General features: G+C 39.0%; 2 protein-coding genes across 3 annotated transcripts; one reads left to right on the top strand and one right to left on the bottom strand.

The window, feature by feature from the left end:
- Positions 1–569: 569 nt before the first annotated feature.
- abcg5 (ATP-binding cassette, sub-family G (WHITE), member 5) lies at positions 570–11,139 on the top strand. The gene is made up of 14 exons (XM_044372713.1): positions 570–739; positions 1,074–1,195; positions 1,597–1,733; positions 3,686–3,784; positions 4,494–4,626; positions 5,547–5,686; positions 5,840–5,969; positions 6,095–6,308; positions 6,569–6,774; positions 9,214–9,352; positions 9,556–9,629; positions 9,901–10,012; positions 10,226–10,338; positions 10,955–11,139. Exons 1-14 carry the CDS (start codon positions 570–572, stop codon positions 11,137–11,139), a joined length of 1,974 nt encoding a protein of 657 aa, XP_044228648.1.
- On the bottom strand, positions 11,118–18,567 carry dync2li1 (dynein, cytoplasmic 2, light intermediate chain 1). Of its 2 annotated transcripts, XM_044372715.1 has the most exons (14): positions 18,039–18,567; positions 17,531–17,654; positions 17,382–17,416; positions 17,137–17,206; positions 16,284–16,372; positions 15,806–16,004; positions 15,575–15,643; positions 15,303–15,380; positions 15,054–15,133; positions 14,750–14,820; positions 14,475–14,572; positions 14,288–14,380; positions 11,951–12,043; positions 11,118–11,135 (listed from the first exon to the last, which is right to left on the bottom strand). In XM_044372715.1, exons 1-13 carry the CDS (start codon positions 18,050–18,052, stop codon positions 11,981–11,983), a joined length of 1,083 nt encoding a protein of 360 aa, XP_044228650.1. In that variant the 5' UTR covers positions 18,053–18,567; the 3' UTR covers positions 11,118–11,135; positions 11,951–11,980. The 2 variants fall into 2 exon arrangements, with proteins under 2 accessions (XP_044228650.1, XP_044228649.1); XM_044372714.1 differs by lacking the exon at positions 11,118–11,135 and having other exon boundaries at positions 11,763–12,043.
- Positions 18,568–18,629: the final 62 nt, after the last annotated feature.

Raw genomic sequence — 18,629 nt, 5'->3', positions numbered from 1 at the left:
TCAAGAGGTCAATGTCCCCTTTTTTTTCCTCTTCTGGTAGGTCCCTCTCTGTTTCACTCTGCGGGTATCTGCTGTGTTTGCTCTCCTGTCAGTCCCCTGTTCTCCTTCTCTTCTCCCTGTTAGGTAGTCTGACTCCAGTCCAGCTGAAGAACCCCTCTGGTTTCAGCTCACAAGCCTCCTCTTTCAAATGACCCGAGCTCATGTCATGTCACTTCTTCATCTACTCTGTGCTGTCAGTCAGCATTTCTGGTCGCAGAGCACAATTTGAGGACTGAGGTGAGGCTGACAGCCAGTCAATCTGCTCAGCATGTGTTTTTTGTCTTCTTTATACAACTCCGGATCAAAGTTCTCTGAGATAACGCAACATTCACTGTGTGTTTATGGCTCCCGAGAGACACCGCTGCTGCGCTGTGCAGGGATTTGGCGCAGAGAAACTCAGTGTGGGACTGTACGACGACTCAACTTTAGAGCCACACATACTGTATACGTCGTGCGGATATGAACAAATTGATCTGAGACGGACTTGATAGAGTCACAGTTGTTTGGAGTAGAAGATTGGCCTGGATAACATGAAAAAATTGTACTCAATGCAGCCGGTGGAGCCAGAGAACGGGACCACAGTTAGAGAGTCCTTCAAGTTTGTGCCGGAGGTGAAGAGGGATTTATGGAAGGATGGTGGAGAGGAGCGATCAGAGCCCTCCTGCTGCCTCAGTGTCAGCAAGATCTCCTACACGGTCAGGTAAAGCTGCACAGACAGAGTGAACGAGAGGACAACAGAGAGACTGATACAAAAACAGACTCTGAGAATCAAGTAGATGAGATCATACAGATTATGTTACATTATTATGCATACATACAGTCAAGTGTTGGTCAAAGTATCTTTAATTTTATGTAACACTCACTGATAATGAAACAGCAGAACGTCTATTTTGTCTATGCAATGTAAAATGAAACACATTCCTGATTGTTAATATATATATTATCAAATCAAATGATGATAAATTTTACAGTGGGGATTGATTCTATTCTGGGAATGTTATAAATATGTGTGTGTGTGTGTGTGTGTTTTCCAGTGAGCGTGTGGGTCCGTGGTGGGACTTACCCTCCTACAGGAAGCGATGGACTCGTCAGATCCTCAATGATGTCTCCTTCCACGTAGACAGTGGGCAGATCATGGGCATACTGGGCAATTCAGGTTCGCACTCAGCTCAATCCAAAGTGCAGTAGAGAGAGCAAAAAACCCCAAATAAAAAAACTAATCTGATAATTTTATGAACACGCATTAAACAGCTGTTAACCTGTAAGACATTTTTTTATGGAAATGGCTCTGATATTGCTCTGAATGATTGAGTTATTAAATCTTGAATGTTTTGCTTAAGAATGCAAATAAAAACAATGAAAACACCTTTTATTCAGATTGAAGGTCAAATTAACTGGTTACCACTACAGTGTAAAGGTGCTCACATGTGTTGTTGAGGATCCTAGTTCAAACTTTTCTTAAATATGTGATGAGATATGACCTGTCTTATTTTACTGTAAGTGCATATGTATCTGTTTGTTCATGTGTGTGTGTGTGTGTGTGTTTGCGATGTAAAGGCTCAGGAAAGACCACGTTGTTGGATGCCATCTCTGGGAGGATTGGAAACTGTGGTTCACTGATGGGTGAGATATTCATAAACGGCAGGAAACTGAAGAGAGAAGAGTATCAGGACTGCTTCTCCTACGTGCTGCAGGTAACACACACACACACACACACACACACACACACACACACACACACACACACACACACACACATATAATATATATCACACAAAATATTGCCAACACATTAATAAAGAGATCGGACAGATGTTTGAAAGTAGTTAGAAATCTATACTAATCACACACATGCACTTCCCTTTGCCCTAGTTCCCATCGCATACTGACATCAGGTTAAACTTTGTCCTACAGTGTCAAATGTGAGTGTGAGTGACATTTTGTATGTACTTAAAATGTACATAAATACTAAACCACAAACTCCACGAACAGTCCATTTTGCAAAAACTCCTTAAAAAGTTGCCCTGGCCTCTGTATGAAATTAACTAAGACCCTTGATAGCCTCCTCATACACTTAATCTCTCAATGAGAGGTGCTCAAGTGTATCCAAAGCCTGAATTAAAAACACTGGCTTAAAACTGGCCTTGCTTCCTTTCAAATCATCTCTCTCTACTCGCTGATAGCGACCCCCCCTCTCCCCAACCTCCCTCCCTCCTCCCCCCCTGCTCTCTAAGCCTTGTCATTAACTTCCCCTGCTAAGCTGTAGATGAGGAGGTGATATGAGCACCTGATATTAAAGTCATTCAGATGAGAGACTAAGGAGGAGTGGGATTGGGAGGTGCCACGTGTTAATTGAGGCAGGCAGAGCAGGCTCAGCAGGCTCAGCAGGTTCAAGTAATGAATGTATATGTGTGTGTGCACATATCTGGGGCAGGGGTATGTTGCAGTTGGTTTGCACACACGTACGTATATGAACATGCAGTATGCGGTAAAGTATATTATTGTTAGTGTCCTACGTGGAAGTACAATCAGTGTGCAGGGATGTGCAGCAAAAGTACTATATATTACTACTCTGAAATCTACACTTTTCTGTTGCGCTAAAGTGTGATGATAGCAGGTTATAAATATATATATATATATATATCACACAGAGCAGGTCAGGTGCTCTATGCATTTAAAATAGCCAGAGAAAGAAAGGGAATAGAATTGAAATGCACCACCGTCTCACACTGATGGCACACTCATATTTCAAAGGTTAGTTTGCATCATAGGGATTTAAGAGGGTTGATATATAAAGTGCAGCCAAATCATACAAAACCTCAACCAGTAAGAGTAAAATCTATAAATCAGTTCCAAAATCTACAAGTAATCAATGCAGATAGACAGATATCAATAAGGCTGAGCCTATAAGCTGGGTGACAAGTTGTTGAAACACGAACATTTGAATGATTTTATTCATTCATTTTGGTCTTTGGCAGACTTTTCCAAATGATCTTCAAAAGTCTTGATGTCTTTCATGATGAATTATAGTTTTGATTCTGTGTATATGTAAGGGGGGGATTTTTTTTTTAATAAACACACCGTACCTGAATCTATTGCAAGTGAATACCACTGAGAAGCCTATGATTAATAGTCATTCACTTAATACACTTTTCTGTTGCCTAAAAGTGTGATAGCAGGTTTATAAAATCACACAGTGTAGGTCAGGTGCTCTGCGGATTTAAAATAGCGAGACTCTAACTCTCACTTTGACTGGTTTGGTTTCTTCGAGGAATTAATGTTTACAGCAAAATTCATTCCAGTCACAGTATTAAGTGTCAAGATATACATTAGTTTGAGTACTGACAAACACACAAGTGGAGATTGGAAGTGATCATACTGTATATGCTGCAAGGTGGAGATAAATGTCATTTCACTAAAAGTTAGTATTTTGCATTTTCTCAACCTTTCCAGTGTAAATCCATTGTCTTGTTACCCATGTCTCTTGTAAGTAAAATGTGAGGAAGACTCTACTGCAAGGCCTACAAAATACATTTTACATAATAAGTATGACAGACTCATGAGATATTGGTCTGCCACACTGCATCTCTTACTTGTTTCTTGTTGTTTCTTTTCTTTCTCCTCTTCCTCTGTTTGTCTCTGTCAGAGCGATAACCTGTTGAGTTATCTGACAGTGGAGGAGACTCTGACCTACACAGCTCAGTTGGCCCTGCGGAAACACTCGACCACAGCTATCAAGAAGAAGGTGACTTTTGAAAGCTTCTTCTGCTCTGTCCACTCCATTAGTTTTCTTTAGCTTAAACTTGGCATTGCACCCCGCTGGGGAAAAGGCAAAGACAAAAGAAACGTGCATATAGAGGGGATACTTTTCGGTAAAATTATCACTAATCGGATGGCCAACATAAATTTAGAAAATGTGAATGACTTTTTTTTTCTTTATTCAGACACTTTCTCAAAACGATTGTGATGTTCTGATGTGTATTTTATCATCTCAGCCAAATATAGTTGAATCAAATGTGTTGCCATGTCTTGCAGCCTGTCATTAGTTCGAGGTATTCTCGCACTCAGAAACCACATTCATCCAGCTGGTGCGTTTACCATATTGATTCAATTCCAAGAGACACAAATATCTGTCAAAAAGGACCAAAAAACGTACAACTGGTACGAGGCATCGTTCAAGAAAGTCAACAGCCATTTGTTAGCACGGTGCAGGACTACACATGTCCATCATATTCATGTTTCTAATCTTAGAAATAAGACTTATCCTATTTCCTTATCATGTTTTTATCACAAAACAGCAAAGAAACACAGTAGGGAGAAGATATTTAGACTACCAAACAAGTGCACTAACTAGAACTAGCAAGCACACTGTCTACAATAGGCCCTAGACAGCTGACTTGTTAGTAGTTATAATTCTTTTGTCACCTGACCTTTGACCTCTGGCCCCTGTGCAGGTGTCGGCGGTGATGGCCGAGCTGAGTCTGAGTCATGTGGCTCACAGTGTAATCGGAGGTCGTGTTTTCCCAGGGATCTCTGGGGGCGAGAGGAGGAGGGTCTCCATTGCCAGCCAGCTACTTCAGGATCCCAGTGAGTACGTCCGCAGCGGAGATATTCCTGAGGAGAATCACAGGAGTTTTATCTGTCTGCAAATTTAAATCATCAATATTTTGTACGCTGAATCGAGTACATCATTGCACACAAACCCATATTATTTCATAGATATACTGTAGGAAGCAACAGGATGGGAGGCGGGATTGTGTCACACTAAGAAAAGAAGAAAGTTCACCACTAGACCTGTCAGTCCCCGAAGAGTTTTAAAAGTCCACACTGAGAGAAAACAAAGGGATCTAAGTGAGAGAGGAATGAGGAAAGGACAGAGAAAGGGACGGAGGGAGAGATGGAGAAGAGTAATGAAAGACTGGGTTATCACGCCACAAAGGGAATGAGCAGAGACCCACCTCTGCATGTGTATGTGTGTGTGTGTGTGTGTGTGTGCACGCACGGCACAAGAGTGTGCCTATGCTCATCCCAGGTGTAGTTTATCAAGTCTACGGTCCTCCGGGGAGGATGAAGGGTCTCAGTCCTTATTGAGGATTAGAATGGTCATGAACAAACGCACACACACACACACACATAGAGAGTCACACACAGAGTAATGAGGAGTTCCCATTCGCTGACTCTCCAATCAACCAGGAAATGAATTAATCTCACAATTAAAGCATCTGCTAATTCCACTCTGCTTTCATAATGCAAAGAGGCAATCTTTTAATTGTCCTAATAAGAGTAATTAAGTAAAAAAAAAAAAAAAGGACTCGCTTATCTTCACAAGTTAAGTTGGCCCCGCTGAGAGTCCTGCATGTGCCACTTAATAAAAAGTATATTTAAAAGTTTCTAACTTAATAGAAGAAAAAAGTTACCTGTCATGCCGTTCTCTTGTTCTCAGTGTTTCAATGTGTGACAAAAACCTGCAGGAAGGTGATGACGCCATTGTGGTGATGTTGTTGCAGGGGTGATCCTATTGGATGAACCGACCACTGGCCTGGACAGCATGACTGCCAATCAGATTGTGGTGCTGCTGGCAGAGCTGGCCAGGAGGAACCGTATCGTCATAGTAACCATCCACCAGCCACGCTCTGAGCTTTTCAGGGTGAGTTTGGAGATAAACTGGAGAAAAGAGAGAGAATGACTAAAACTTCCTTTAAACGTTACATAAACACTGAAAGACAGAAGATAATGTGTTGTGGTTCAGTTGCTAATAAAAATTAAACTGTGTGCGTGCGTGCGTGTGTGTGTCCCCCAGTTGTTCAGCAGGATAGCCATCATGAGTCGTGGAGAGTTAGTGTTCTGTGGGCAGCCAGAGGAGATGGTGGACTTCTTCAGCCAATGTGGATACGAGTGTCCAGACTACTGCAACCCCTTTGACATCTATGGTACTCTATGCTCTAGTTTTATATTTCTCTTTTTAACCGCAGCCATGCAGCTACAGTACAGAATGTCATACTGAGTGAAAGAAAAAGAAAGAAGTGGAAAAGTACATGTCTGTGATGTTAAACAGTTGACTTCACGTCGGTGGACACGCGCAGCAGTGAGAGGGAGGCAGCCACCTTCAGTCGCATGCATGAGATCACTTCATCCTATCAGAGGTCTTCCATCTACCAGACCATGCTGGAAAAAATGGAGCAGAGCCTGCAGCGGACAGACAAGCCAACCATCCCTTATAAGAGCAAAGAGTCACCCAGTGGTGCGACCAAACTTGAAGTTCTGCTCAGGTCAGTGTTGAGCGAGTCTTCAGTCCCCCTGTGTGTGTGTGTGTGTGTGTGTGTGTGTGTGTGTAGACATTATCTGTAAAGGCAATAACTCACAGAAACTTTATTTTTTACCATCACATTTTGAGGAGGAAATTCTGAGGGCATTAGGCAGCTCAAATTTGTGCTCAAATAAGACCAATCAGGCTCAACATTATTCATTTATCACTCTCTCTCACAGTTTTGTGTCTTTCTGAGCATTTCCATGTGTGTTTTGTGTGTAGGCGGACAACACGGAACCTGTCCCGAGACAGGATGGGTGTTCTGATGCGTCTGTCCCAGAACCTGATCTACGGCCTCTTTGTCGCCTTCTTCGTCATGCATTTAGACATCGACGTCACCAAGGGTGCCGTGCAGGACCGCATTGGCATCATCTACCAGAGCGTTGGCGCCTCGCCCTACACTGGCATGCTGAACGCTGTAGCTCTCTGTGAGTTCTACCAACACCAAACATCTGTACATAGGAAGGAATAGAATAGAATAGAATATATCTTTATTGTCTTCAGCTCACTAAAACATAAAGACACACTACTCATGATTCTTACGAGAAGGAGATAGTGAAGCAGTCAATATAACAAACACAGAGACGAGGTCACATTACACATTAAAACCTTTCATGTCTGTGGCTTAATTCTCGTCAGTCCCTTTGCAGAAAACACATTTTACTCCAGAATTTTGAGATTTCCAACAATTTGGCTTAAATGTGATACATTTAGTGTAGGGCACCACTAAATTTCAAGCAGCATATTCTGTATATACTTCCATAAACATTCCTTCTTATTCAAAAACTAAACACGATATAATACTATATAAGGTCATTTGTAAGTAGCAATTCATGTTAATAACTTTTCTTTATTATGAAATTATTATTCTATCTTTGTTATCAAAGTTATATTTCCATTCAGTGCCTATGAAGCAGCTCTGTGCTGTACCGGTTTGACACCACTGAGTCTTGACTCTCAGTTTTACTGGGTAATACTGGGAAACAGTAACTGGAATATGTGGGCAAAAGATGAAACATACATCAAGTTTGAACTGTATAGCCTGTTACCATGCAGTATGTCAGCTGTCACATGATGTCTGAGTGACATTATAGCCCATCTAACCGCATGTGTCTGATAAAATCATTCAATAAATATCTACATGAGGTGGATTCGATGACTTCAGGGGAATTTTGGAGTGCATATCACCTGAGTAAAAACTTTTTTTTTTTTTTTTTAATCTTTGTTAAACTGCACGTTTGAAACGTCTTTATCTCAGCTGTGTAAGCTCCCTTATCTCTTGTTCAGTAGCTGAAAGGGTTCTGCTGTCTGCACTATTTTTGTTCCATTCAGCAAAAATGTGTAAAGTCTCACTTGGATTTTGCTTGGTGAAAGTGCCTGAAGAGACCTCATGAACTTTGAGTGTCTCACCTCATTCCTTAGAATAAAAGATTAAGTGATGAATTGTAAGTTAAACTATATTAAGATTACAACCGAAGTTGGTTATCATTACAAAAGAGGATAAATGTCAGTATAAACAAAATATTTCTATTAGAATAGTTTTGATTTCAGGGGTATTTGCATAAAAGTTACATATGTGTAACCTTTTGTTATTTGATGATCTTTACAGAGTTGTTAGAGAGGTTTAGAGTAACTACAAAGGAACGACCTTTACTCCATTTAGAACTCTGTGTCCAACATATTCATGTTTCTTTACCTACAGACCTACAGTGCCTGTATTATCTATATATCTGTTATATATGTGTTAAATACAATCATGGTTAGTATTTATAGCAGCTGATGTGAATTAATGTTACCGAAAATACAGATAAACACATGTTGCTGTGTACTTTGCCTTATTAATTTATTGTGGGCAGATTTTATATCGAGGTTGTTTTAGGGTGGGAACTTAATGGCGATTTTACAATTTTACAGTTCTGTGATGTTTATGTCTGATCTTTTGTAACTTGGTGTTAATGCAGCCTTTCTTCACCAAGACACTCTTGATAAACAGGTTTTTTCATATCTAAGTGAAGGATTCTGGTTAAATTGAGATTACATAAGGTTAAATAAATTTTGGTAATATGTAATACTGCTTTCAGAATCTATGTTAAAATTAATTTCATACACAAACTATACATTTAAAGGTGATATAGTCAACCAGTAAAGGATATTGGCTGTATGAGGTGTTTATCTCTTCACTGTCCTTCTCAGTTATCAGCTCAGTCTAAAATCTTAGGTTTAGAGCTCTTGCTGCCACAGATACTGAAGATAAGAGATTTGATAAAACGCTGGGCTGGGCAGAAGTCACTCTAGAGTTAAAGGTAATTAACTCCATAAGCACCCAAACAGCCAGAGGTAGTGATGGGGGGCCATGATACTGACCTTGAATCTCATAGATAACATCTGATAACATACAATACAGACCAGAGGTTTGCTCCAATAAACAGGTTACTTCAGTTGACTGGATAAGTTTGCTGGCTGCCTTTGGTCCTCATGGATATCATCATTATTGAAGCCAAAGGCTGCCTTTGCCTTTGGCTTTAATGATGGGATATAGTAATGCATCTCTCTAAGTTCACAGTATGGTCGCTTGTCAAATTTTGTAGTGCTGTAAGTATCAAAGTACCAAACCTGAATGGGATAATGAAGAGAAGTACTAGTCCTTTCAATTAATTTGGAATAACAAGCACTTTTCTATGGTATTTTTTTGTCTATATCTTTCTTTTCCCCCCAATTTCTAACATGTTTATTTAAAGCACCCATATAAGAATTTCATGAGGTTTCAGTATATTTCATTCTTCTTCTCTTTCCTACTTACAGTTTCACTCTCATCATATTATCTCCTTCCTCCCTCTGTCTCACACTCTGTCTGTTTTTCTCATCAGTCCCAGCGTTGCGAGCCATCAGTGATCAGGAAAGTCAGGATGGTCTGTACAGTAAATGGCAAATGTTCTTGGCCTACATCTTCCACATCCTGCCCTTCAGCATCCTGAGTGTCTTCATCTTTACCTCCTTCCTCTACTGGTGGGTCGTGTGTGTGTGTTTGTCACTGGGCATCATACAGAATGCGTTTGTTTTATTTCCAACAAGCTGCATATTTAAACTCTATCAAGGACTTAATGGATCTCATATTCAATATGTGCTCCCTTACCCTTACACTTAAACTCTCTTGTCACTCGCTCTTTCTTTGTCTCTTCTTCTTTGTATCCTTCCTGCTTTCCTCTCAGGACGGTGGGGATGCACCCTGACAGCTTGCGCTTCCTGTGTTTCACTGCTGTGGTCCTGGTACCTCATATTATAGGTGAGCTGATGAAATAAAGGGGAAATCTTATTCACATGTACGCGCTCCCAAGCAGAGTTATCTCCTTTTTCATTTTAAAAGGTTTAGCCGTATGACACAAAGTGCATAATAGGGACAGGTGTATCTCCATATTTCACTTCCTATTACTCTTTAACATTTCAGAGTTTGCTGCCAACACTCAGTATATTTACATGTCATGCCTACAACATTTGTTTGACTTGACAATTCCTCTGTTTATTTATTTAGTGGGTTTTTTTCCCCTTTTTGTCAGGCGAGTTGCTGACTGTGGTGCTATTAGGAGTGGTCCAGGACCCTAACATGGTCAACAGTGGAGTAGCTCTGCTCAATATTGCAGGGATCTTGGTGGGCTCCGGCTTCCTAAGGTGAGACACCAAATATGATTTTTGTGTTGTGAACAAAGAATCAAATTTATGAATAAGTTTAAGTAACTTAATGCCAAGCCTGTTGTGATTTGGACCTTTGATAAGGCAACTTTTTTTTTTTTAGAGTAAATGAAGGTATTATAGTAGCCATTGCTAACTTTCCAAACATGTGCAGTAACAGTAAAACACTTTCTCTACTCTTCCTCTCAACAGAAGCACACAGCAGATGCCTTTAGTCTTCCAGTGGCTCAGCTACCTGACTTTTCAGAAGTACAGCTGCGAGCTGCTTATAGTCACTGAGTTCCACGAACTCGACTTCACATGCAGTAAGTTGTTTTAACCATGTGACCATCCTCTGTGTCCACTTACCCTAAGAATGAGAAGGGACCCTTCATTATAATAATTTAACTCTTTAGACATTGTATTTCTAACTCACAGACTATATATGTTCCGGCATGAGTTTTTATAATGTGTAAACAATATTGTCATCACTCTCTACCCATTACACCATTCTGAAAAGAGTGGCTATTTGTCGTATGAACATTATGACAACAAAGTTGTTGTTTGATGTTAAAAGTAAAGTATTTGGCCTTGATGTCACTACCTGTAGAGGACACTGGGAATACTTTCTGTCCCTTCAGAAGAATGCATCACTGGAAGCCATTTGATTTAGATTTACAATTTTAAAAAAGGTGATTTACAGCGGATTCGCTATTGCCTTTAATCTTTTCTTCTGTCAATTTTTTAACTAGCACTGCATGTAATAGATTAAATATTATTAACAATCCTTGATTTCTCTTGATCCGTTTTATCGAGATATACCTATAAAGTAGGTGGTTCAGTGTTCAAAGACACTTGGCTTGACTTACTCACCGGCTGTTTTGGAAAGTGGACTTGGTTAAATTGTTAACTCTTTCTCTCTGGTGCGTTGTGTTGTTGCAGATTATTCCAAACCTTTGCCGGGAGCTTGTCTGATCACACACGGCAGTCAGATCATTGATGCGGGATATCCTGGCGCTCTGTCCCGATACACATTAGACTTTGTTCTCCTCTACTCCTTCCTCCCTGCCCTCCTGCTGCTCGGCATGATCAGCTTCAAGATCAGAGACAAGCTTGTGCGTCACTAAAACCACAGACACACATTTGTGGGAGACTCCTTTGTTTTAACAGGAAGCTAAACAGAGTTTGGTTCTGATGATCCAAAACTGATTTAAAGCATGAAGTTCACTATTCAGGGAGGATGTACTGTGTACCATCTGCGTTTGCACTTAACCCTTTCCCCTTACCTTCAAGATATATTTCTGTGAAAGCACTTACCTTAAAGTTTTAAAGAATTAAGTATTATATAGTTTTGTTCAACACTGCTTCTGTTAGACATTTTCACAAAAAACAAAATCCCAGTACAGAGTGCAATGTGTACAGTACAGCAAGATTAATATTTGTTGACTGGGATGCAACCTTGGTGGTCTTACTATTGAAAGTACCATAAAGTAACCTACTGCTGTCACACAGGTTTAGCCACTGATATCAACCATACACAAAGTCAAATTCATTATTTTTGTATAAAAGTATATATAGTACCAAGTGTAAACTACAATGTCTATAGTTTGATTCAAAACTGAATGATGATGAACTGCTGTATCAATGAGTACCAGAAGATTTGTTGTCACCCATCCATTGTATTCATTACTTTTTTGTTTAAACATTAATAATGTAATCTGTCATGAATACCAAGTGATGCCTATTGTAATAATGTTAAATAGTTTATTTTTCTAGAACAAAATGTTCATTATCTCTATACAAGTAGTTTTGTAGAGTGTAAATATAACAGTTTGAGAATCTCTACAGTTATACAAGTTGTACGAAGTACCAAACAAGTAGAAAACATTGAAACAAAATGATACAAAAGTAAATAAATAATGTAAAATGTATATGTACATTAATGTGACCATAAAGCTAATTATCTCATCATGTCTCCAGCTCCAGTCCTTTCCATGATTTAGCCGCATTCCTCTTATACTGCTCCAACTCCTAAAGAGCAGAGACAGACACACAGACAGAGACAGACAGAGAAAAAAAAACATGTTTTTTCAGTTGTTTGAAGTGAAACAGTGCAAAAAACTGCACAGATGTACACTATAATGCAGAAATGCCTGAGAAGTTATAATAATGTATAATAGGTTTTGTTTTCCACAGAAATCCCAGCAACAAGCATAATAAGTGAACACTACAGTGTATCCAAACTGGTCAAGAACTCCAAATATCAAACAGTAATTCAAGATTGATCAAATTTATCATGTATTATTATGGGCGAACCATGCGAGCAACATTTCTAGTTCCCAAACGATCAATCATATAAATAACTTTTACTCTAGTGCCACCAGCAGGTTGACATTTTTGTTTTTTACTGACATGTCAACTATTAGATGGATTGTCATTAAACAGATATTCATATTCCCAGAGTTTGAATCCTAGATACTTTAGTGATCCCTTCACATTTCCTCTAGTGCCACCAGCAGGTCTAATTTTTCACTTATTCTGTAAAATATCAACATCTACTGACTGGATTGGCACCAAATTTGGTAGAGACATTCATGTCCCCCTCAAGATGAATTCTAATGACTGTGGTGATCAATTAACTTCTCATGTAGGCAATGATCATATTTCTTAAATTCAATTCAATTTAATTTTATTTAAAGTGCAGAATCACCATGCAGCATGATCCCAAAAATGCATCCAATACTTTGGTTTATGACCAAAGACCTCCAAAACTGATGACATTCCCATGCACCTCAGCTATACTTTGTGGTAATTAGTAAATGTTAGCATTGTAACATGTTAAACTAAGATGGTGAACATAGTAAACATTATACCTGCTAAACATCAGCATGTTTGCATTGCTACTGTGAACATGTTAGCATTTATCTTAAAAGCACCGCCTTACAGAGATGCTAGCAAGGCTGAAGACTTTTAAAAGTCTTGTTATTTTGTAAGTGTCTCCCAGAAATCTAAGTTTGCTGTACTCTTACAAGTTATTTTCAATAGTCATACATGATATGATATAGCAAGGTGAGATAAAATGATGTGATCTTGTGGTTAAATTTTTCTTATAGGTGTATAATACTTTATAAATGTTCAAAGTCCTGCAATACTCTCTCTCTCAAAACTCACAGGGTGCACTAGTCTCTGTTTGTGCCTCTCAAGTAAAGAATTATGTCACTTGTGACTAAGATTGTTTTTAGGCTAGGAAATAGAGGTTAAACATGTTTTATATTGTAGAGCCAACTGACTATCTTTTAATAAAGATGTCTTTCAAAAAATGCCCTCAAAACTGCAGGATTTGTGACCTTCTGGGCTTTTGAAAGATGGCATGAATTTATCTTCCAGAAAAACAGATGCATAGCTCCACGACAAGAATGTAACTATAATACCTGGAAGGCAAAAAAATGAAGCTGAGGGTACACAAGGTCAGACAGGTAGATTAGATGGATATAATCTCTTATCATTACACACAAGACAGACAGTGAAAAAGTTGGCATCAGTTTACAAACTGCACTGACATGAACATAGGCCTCCACAAACTTTATTCTATGTACACAGTTGGAATAAACCTTTAACCTATTTCTCTCATTGGTTACCTGAACACGCTACATTATGTGTCATCCAATGGCAGAGCGAGATGACCAGCATCAGGTGAGAATCAGTCACCGATAACAGTGTATGATTTATTGTGTGACTGACAGGTTACTGCAGTTCAAGTGCCACTCTGGCACCTGGGCAGGCCAGCGGGAAGACTACTTATCTCTGAGTTGATAACCCTAAGAAAAATTACAGCCTGTTGATGAGACATGAAAGATAAACTACTACATTACTGAAGGACAAGGGGGTTACTCTGGATCATTGCCCTTGTTTAAGACAGTTTCTTCAACAGTCTTTATAATTAATAGTATAATTCTTACTCAAGGCTGAAAAGTCACCCAGTCTGCAGTCCTGTAAAATCTAACATCTTCATTAAAGAAAAAAAAGCACTGTGTCATAAGTAAAAATTTTCTTCATTTCCCTTTCAATGTTTTGATAATCCATCCTCTTCCTTAATACTTGCTCCTCTTCACAGCAGGATTTCCTGATGAACACTGATTATTCACTATACTGCCAACTCATGACACTGATTACAGTAGCATAGTGTGACCAGAATCATAGGTGAATGTGGAGCTACTGTGCTGCTACAATGTAAAGTAATAGAACATGAGCATGTAATTGATCAAGATGTGTTACCTGATCTTTCTGCGTTCTCATGGCATCAATCTGAGGCTCACTGTACTGTGGGTCCTTGGCGGGATCCTTCAGTTCCCGCTGCTCACTGGTACTCTGGAAAGACAAAGTCAGTTAGATGGACAAAAATCTACTAAAAAAAAGAGGTTTTCAGTATTGCACATTGCAATACTGAAAGTGACTGTCCTACCTCTGGGGGGAAGACACGCTCGTAGACTTTCTTCCAGAGGTCCTTTGGGTTTTTGGCATGCAGAGAAGTAATGTCCACATCAGTAGTAGGTGGGGACCCTGAAGTAATAGAGGCATTATTTTTACACAATATTGTACAATCTTGTTTATATCAACAAATGTTAAGACAGAACGTGGCTCTCAATGAGATGCATGTCTCACAACACAGCACAGTGTAACGTTTAATTCGGTTTAAATGAATTACTGCTTTTGGCCACAGAGTGGTGCTCTGCTCACCTATTTGGCTGAAGGAGTCAGACCCTGCTGGAATGATGAGGGGTTTGGTGGAGTCAGAGGACACAGTTTTCCTGAACACAACCATAGAAATGTACAAAAAGGCAAAAATGTTTAAGAAAGGATTGTCTACATTCAATAGTTACTTAAAGTTGAAGTAATGTATAATTTGTATAAAATAAAATAAGCAAATTAACAAATATTTGTGTTAACACTAAAGTAACTGTGTTTGCAAAAAACTATAGAATGGCAGTCCAAGTTCCTGTCCACTACTTGTTGGTTTACAACACTGTGTTATCCTGCTCACCCTCTGTCCAGACCGAAAGCCAGGTGGGAGAAGAAGCTCTTGGTTTTTGACATCAGAGTCTCAGACTTGATGCTAGTGAACTGATGAAAAAAAAAGGTAACAAAGAGAGCAGCAGTTGTTAGAATGGATGGATTAATGGATGGTAAGAGAAAGCAAATAAAACATAATAAATATGCTCACTGTAGTATGTTTTCATCTTTTGTTGTGATACTAGTGAATATGTTGCATGTATGATAAAAGCACACTTACAATGAGAGAGGCTGCGTAGTAGTGGGCAACAAAACGCAGTGTTTTACTAACCACTTTCCTCTTGTCAGAGTCCAATTCCTGCAACACAGGTGGAAAAACTCTCAATCTAAACGTGCTACACAAATTAAACCAGGATCCAGGAGGAAACTTCAGTAATAGAATTTAAGTACTTAAGTTGCACCAATGTTATTGTAACTATAAAGTGCCAAACTTTTTAACAACTTCTCTGCCTAAAAACATCTGTAACATCTGGGTTGAACCATGTGTTTTACCTGAAAGATGTCATACTTGCTGCCAATGATGAGCAGAGAAACAGGAAAGGGACTGATCAGCTCTCTGTCCTGTTAAAAATTAAAAAAATGAATAATCTTTCACCAACAAACAAATTTATTAACATCTTATTTAGACTTTCTCTTCTTTTTCTCAAATGTACGATATTACATGTTGCACTGGACTGAACAAAAGATCAGTATGATGGCCAATGTTAAGAGCTGAGGTCTTACAGGATAGTCTTTAGGTAAGACACGAGCTGCTGAGTGGACAGACGTCTGGTGTTTGGCTCCGGCTTTGGCCTTTTCTGCTCGCTGTGCCTGAGAAAACACTTTCTCCACCTGAGCTTGTGCAGCCTGCAGCAGCTTTTCCATGGTCCCCCACAGGGAATTGGGTTTAGACAAGTCCAGAATGAGGATGACAGAAAGAGCCCTGGGAAAAGACGGTGTTATTATAGTACTGAGGCTCAGACCAAGAAAACACTCTTTATTTGACTTTACTGACTTGACACTTTAAACTCTATTGATTTTAAAGTTACACATAGAATAGTTTAATAGAAAACATAAATAATATTCACAAATGATAACATGTGAAACACTGTACTTCATTCTGAAACATTCAAGTGAAAAAAAATGTTCAGAAATCAGAAAATAAAACACTAACAGACAACAAGATCTCAGGAATATGAAGTAGTATATGTAAGTGACCTACCTGATGCTGACAGGAGTGATGGGAATCTGGACCAAGTCTGACAAAGAGGTCCCTCCTCCCAGCTCCCATAGGTGGGCTATGTCTTTGGGCTGAAAGATGAAACCGACAGACTATTATCACACAAGTTACAGGATATATACAATGGAACACACATTGTACATTTACTGTAAAGAGGCAGGACATTTACTAGAGTATGTTTAGATAAATAGTATTAAACAATCCAACTCTGACAGTACTGCACTGTGTCCGAGCACTGGAAGCTGTGGTGAATGAGTTTACTGTCCTTTGTAGCTCTTTAAAAACTTTTCACATAGTTTCCTGTTATCAATGTAAATACAAAATACATGATTTGGGGCATTCACAGCTGAGAGGGAACATTTTAAACTCAAACTGAAACAGCTTTTAAAGAGAGATCAGTCATGTAGTCATGAGCGATCTGGTGCTTGTTTTTTATGAAACTTTTATGGTATGTTTGTTTGCGAGTTCTTTGTGTTTTGTGCTGCTTTGCATGTACTTTGTTGTTGAGTTTCATGTTGCAATGCATATGTATTGTGGAGTTTTGTGTGCTAAACTGTGTGTATATGTAGAGTTTTGTGTTTAAATGTATGTATAGGTATTGCTGAGTCTCATGCAGTTTCATATGTATTCTACTGTTGAGTTTTATGTATTTTAAAAGCCCATTTAGGGACGGGCATTGCAAAGTAGCTTAGGCTATAAATGCTGTCGTATGTGGCATAGGTTTATGCTATATACTTGTTCCTATACAAATAAACATTAAATAAAAGGAATATCAATAGAGTGTTTTTATCCCAATTTTTAGTGGGCAACTTAACAGAAATAATAAATTCCTCACTGTATTGTGTCCTCGGGCTCGTCTGCCGAAAGTGTACTCAAGGGCCAGAGTGGGCTTGGATGGTTCATCCCTGGTGGAAAATAAAAAGTATTATTGTTAATTACTGGTGTTTTTAATTGTGATTTTGGTGAACTTAAACTTGAACTTTAATCTGTATACAGAAGATGTTAAGAGCAGGTATGATTTCATTAGGAGGATAGATTTGATAGATTTGAGATGAGAGATGACACTGCACACATACACACCTGTCGAGACACCTGAGTAGAATGGACGTTTTACCCTGAAAAAAAGCACATGAGAGCTTACTAGCTATAACATATAAATAATAACAGGACAAGAGTACAAGAGGGGCAATAAATGCACCGTCCGTGGTCTGGTACGACGGTAAACATACCCCAGCCTTGCTCCCCATCAGAAACACGGTCCTCTCGCTGACCGTCTCTCCTCCGTCCTCCTCTCCGCCTCCGGTGTCCCGATTCTGGACCTCCGTCGCAGCCAGCTCCCATAACGTGTCTGAGCTGACAAATACAAGACAAAAGCGGCACGTTGTTCGATTTTTTTTATGTATTGTGTTTATTGGGACCATGCACAGTTTTAAACATAAATGTTAACATTTGATGTACTGCACCAGAGTTAACGTTAGCTTTAAAGCTAATTTTCGTCTACAGTCTTTTACAAATAAAACATATAGCAGCACATATAACAGCACGATAACAAACAGTACAAAGAAAAAAACAAACAGGACACATTATACAAAATACAAAGCTTCACACGATAGCACATCATATACACCCACAATGTCAACTAGAAATGAATAATGTAACCTTGTCAAATTAAAGGCATGATTATTAGTTTTGTTTTGTTGATCTCGCTAGAAAAACAGAAGATGAGCCTATCCTCACCTTATTTTAGGCATAGCATTTAACGTTTTTCTCTCGCTTGTTAGCTGACAAGCTAGCTAAAGGAAGAAAATTGATATAAACGTTGCCAGAGTAACGGCGGTTTTTGATGACGTTGTTGCTGCTTCATTGCATTGTGGGGAATGTAGTGCGCTCGTTGGAACACTTAAACTACATGGAGGTTGTTTTTTTTTTTTTAACAATGCTGGGAATATTATATATTTTTCAGTTACACGCTTTCAGCCTGTCAGCATGCTGTCCTGTCGATTTATAAATTGGATGTCTGCTGTTATAAAGCAGTTCAGTCACTTTTGATGCAAACTCTGTATTTTACTACAGTTATTCTGCTAGGTGTAGACTGCACTATATGGTCTACACCCAAGTGTCAGGGAACACTAGACAATATGACAATTAAAAGGAAATTTCAGTGGGTGGGTCCTATCAGAGGAAAAGTCCATTTCCATGCTGTTACCATGCTGATACCTTGTATCTCTAGTTTGTTCCACTATCAAAACATTCTTAAAAAACGTTTTGTATTTATTTATTTTTAAATCGCACCATTTTCTCTTTCTGTAAAGTCTCAGAACTTTATCA

The sequence above is a fragment of the Thunnus albacares genome, chromosome 14, assembly GCF_914725855.1.
Source record: "Thunnus albacares chromosome 14, fThuAlb1.1, whole genome shotgun sequence".
NCBI classification, from domain to species: Eukaryota; Metazoa; Chordata; class Actinopteri; order Scombriformes; family Scombridae; genus Thunnus; species Thunnus albacares.
This window is presented reverse-complemented; position numbering and strand designations above follow the sequence as displayed.

What these genes read in the sequence shown, in the direction of transcription:
- abcg5 (XM_044372713.1), top strand. Translation starts at nt 570, where the DNA reads ATGAAAAAATTGTACTCAATGCAGCCGGTGGAGCCAGAGAACGGGACC. An exon ending in GCTTCTCCTACGTGCTGCAG is followed by an intron (nt 1,734 to 3,685) that starts GTAACACACACA and finishes TGTCTCTGTCAG; the next exon opens with AGCGATAACCTGTTGAGTTA. An exon ending in GCTGAACGCTGTAGCTCTCT is followed by an intron (nt 6,775 to 9,213) that starts GTGAGTTCTACC and finishes TTTTCTCATCAG; the next exon opens with TCCCAGCGTTGCGAGCCATC.
- dync2li1 (XM_044372715.1), bottom strand. An exon ending in TCTTACCTAAAGACTATCCT is followed by an intron (nt 15,644 to 15,805) that starts GTAAGACCTCAG and finishes AATTTTTAACAG; the next exon opens with GACAGAGAGCTGATCAGTCC. An exon ending in GCTTTCGGTCTGGACAGAGG is followed by an intron (nt 14,821 to 15,053) that starts GTGAGCAGGATA and finishes GGTTGTGTTCAG; the next exon opens with GAAAACTGTGTCCTCTGACT.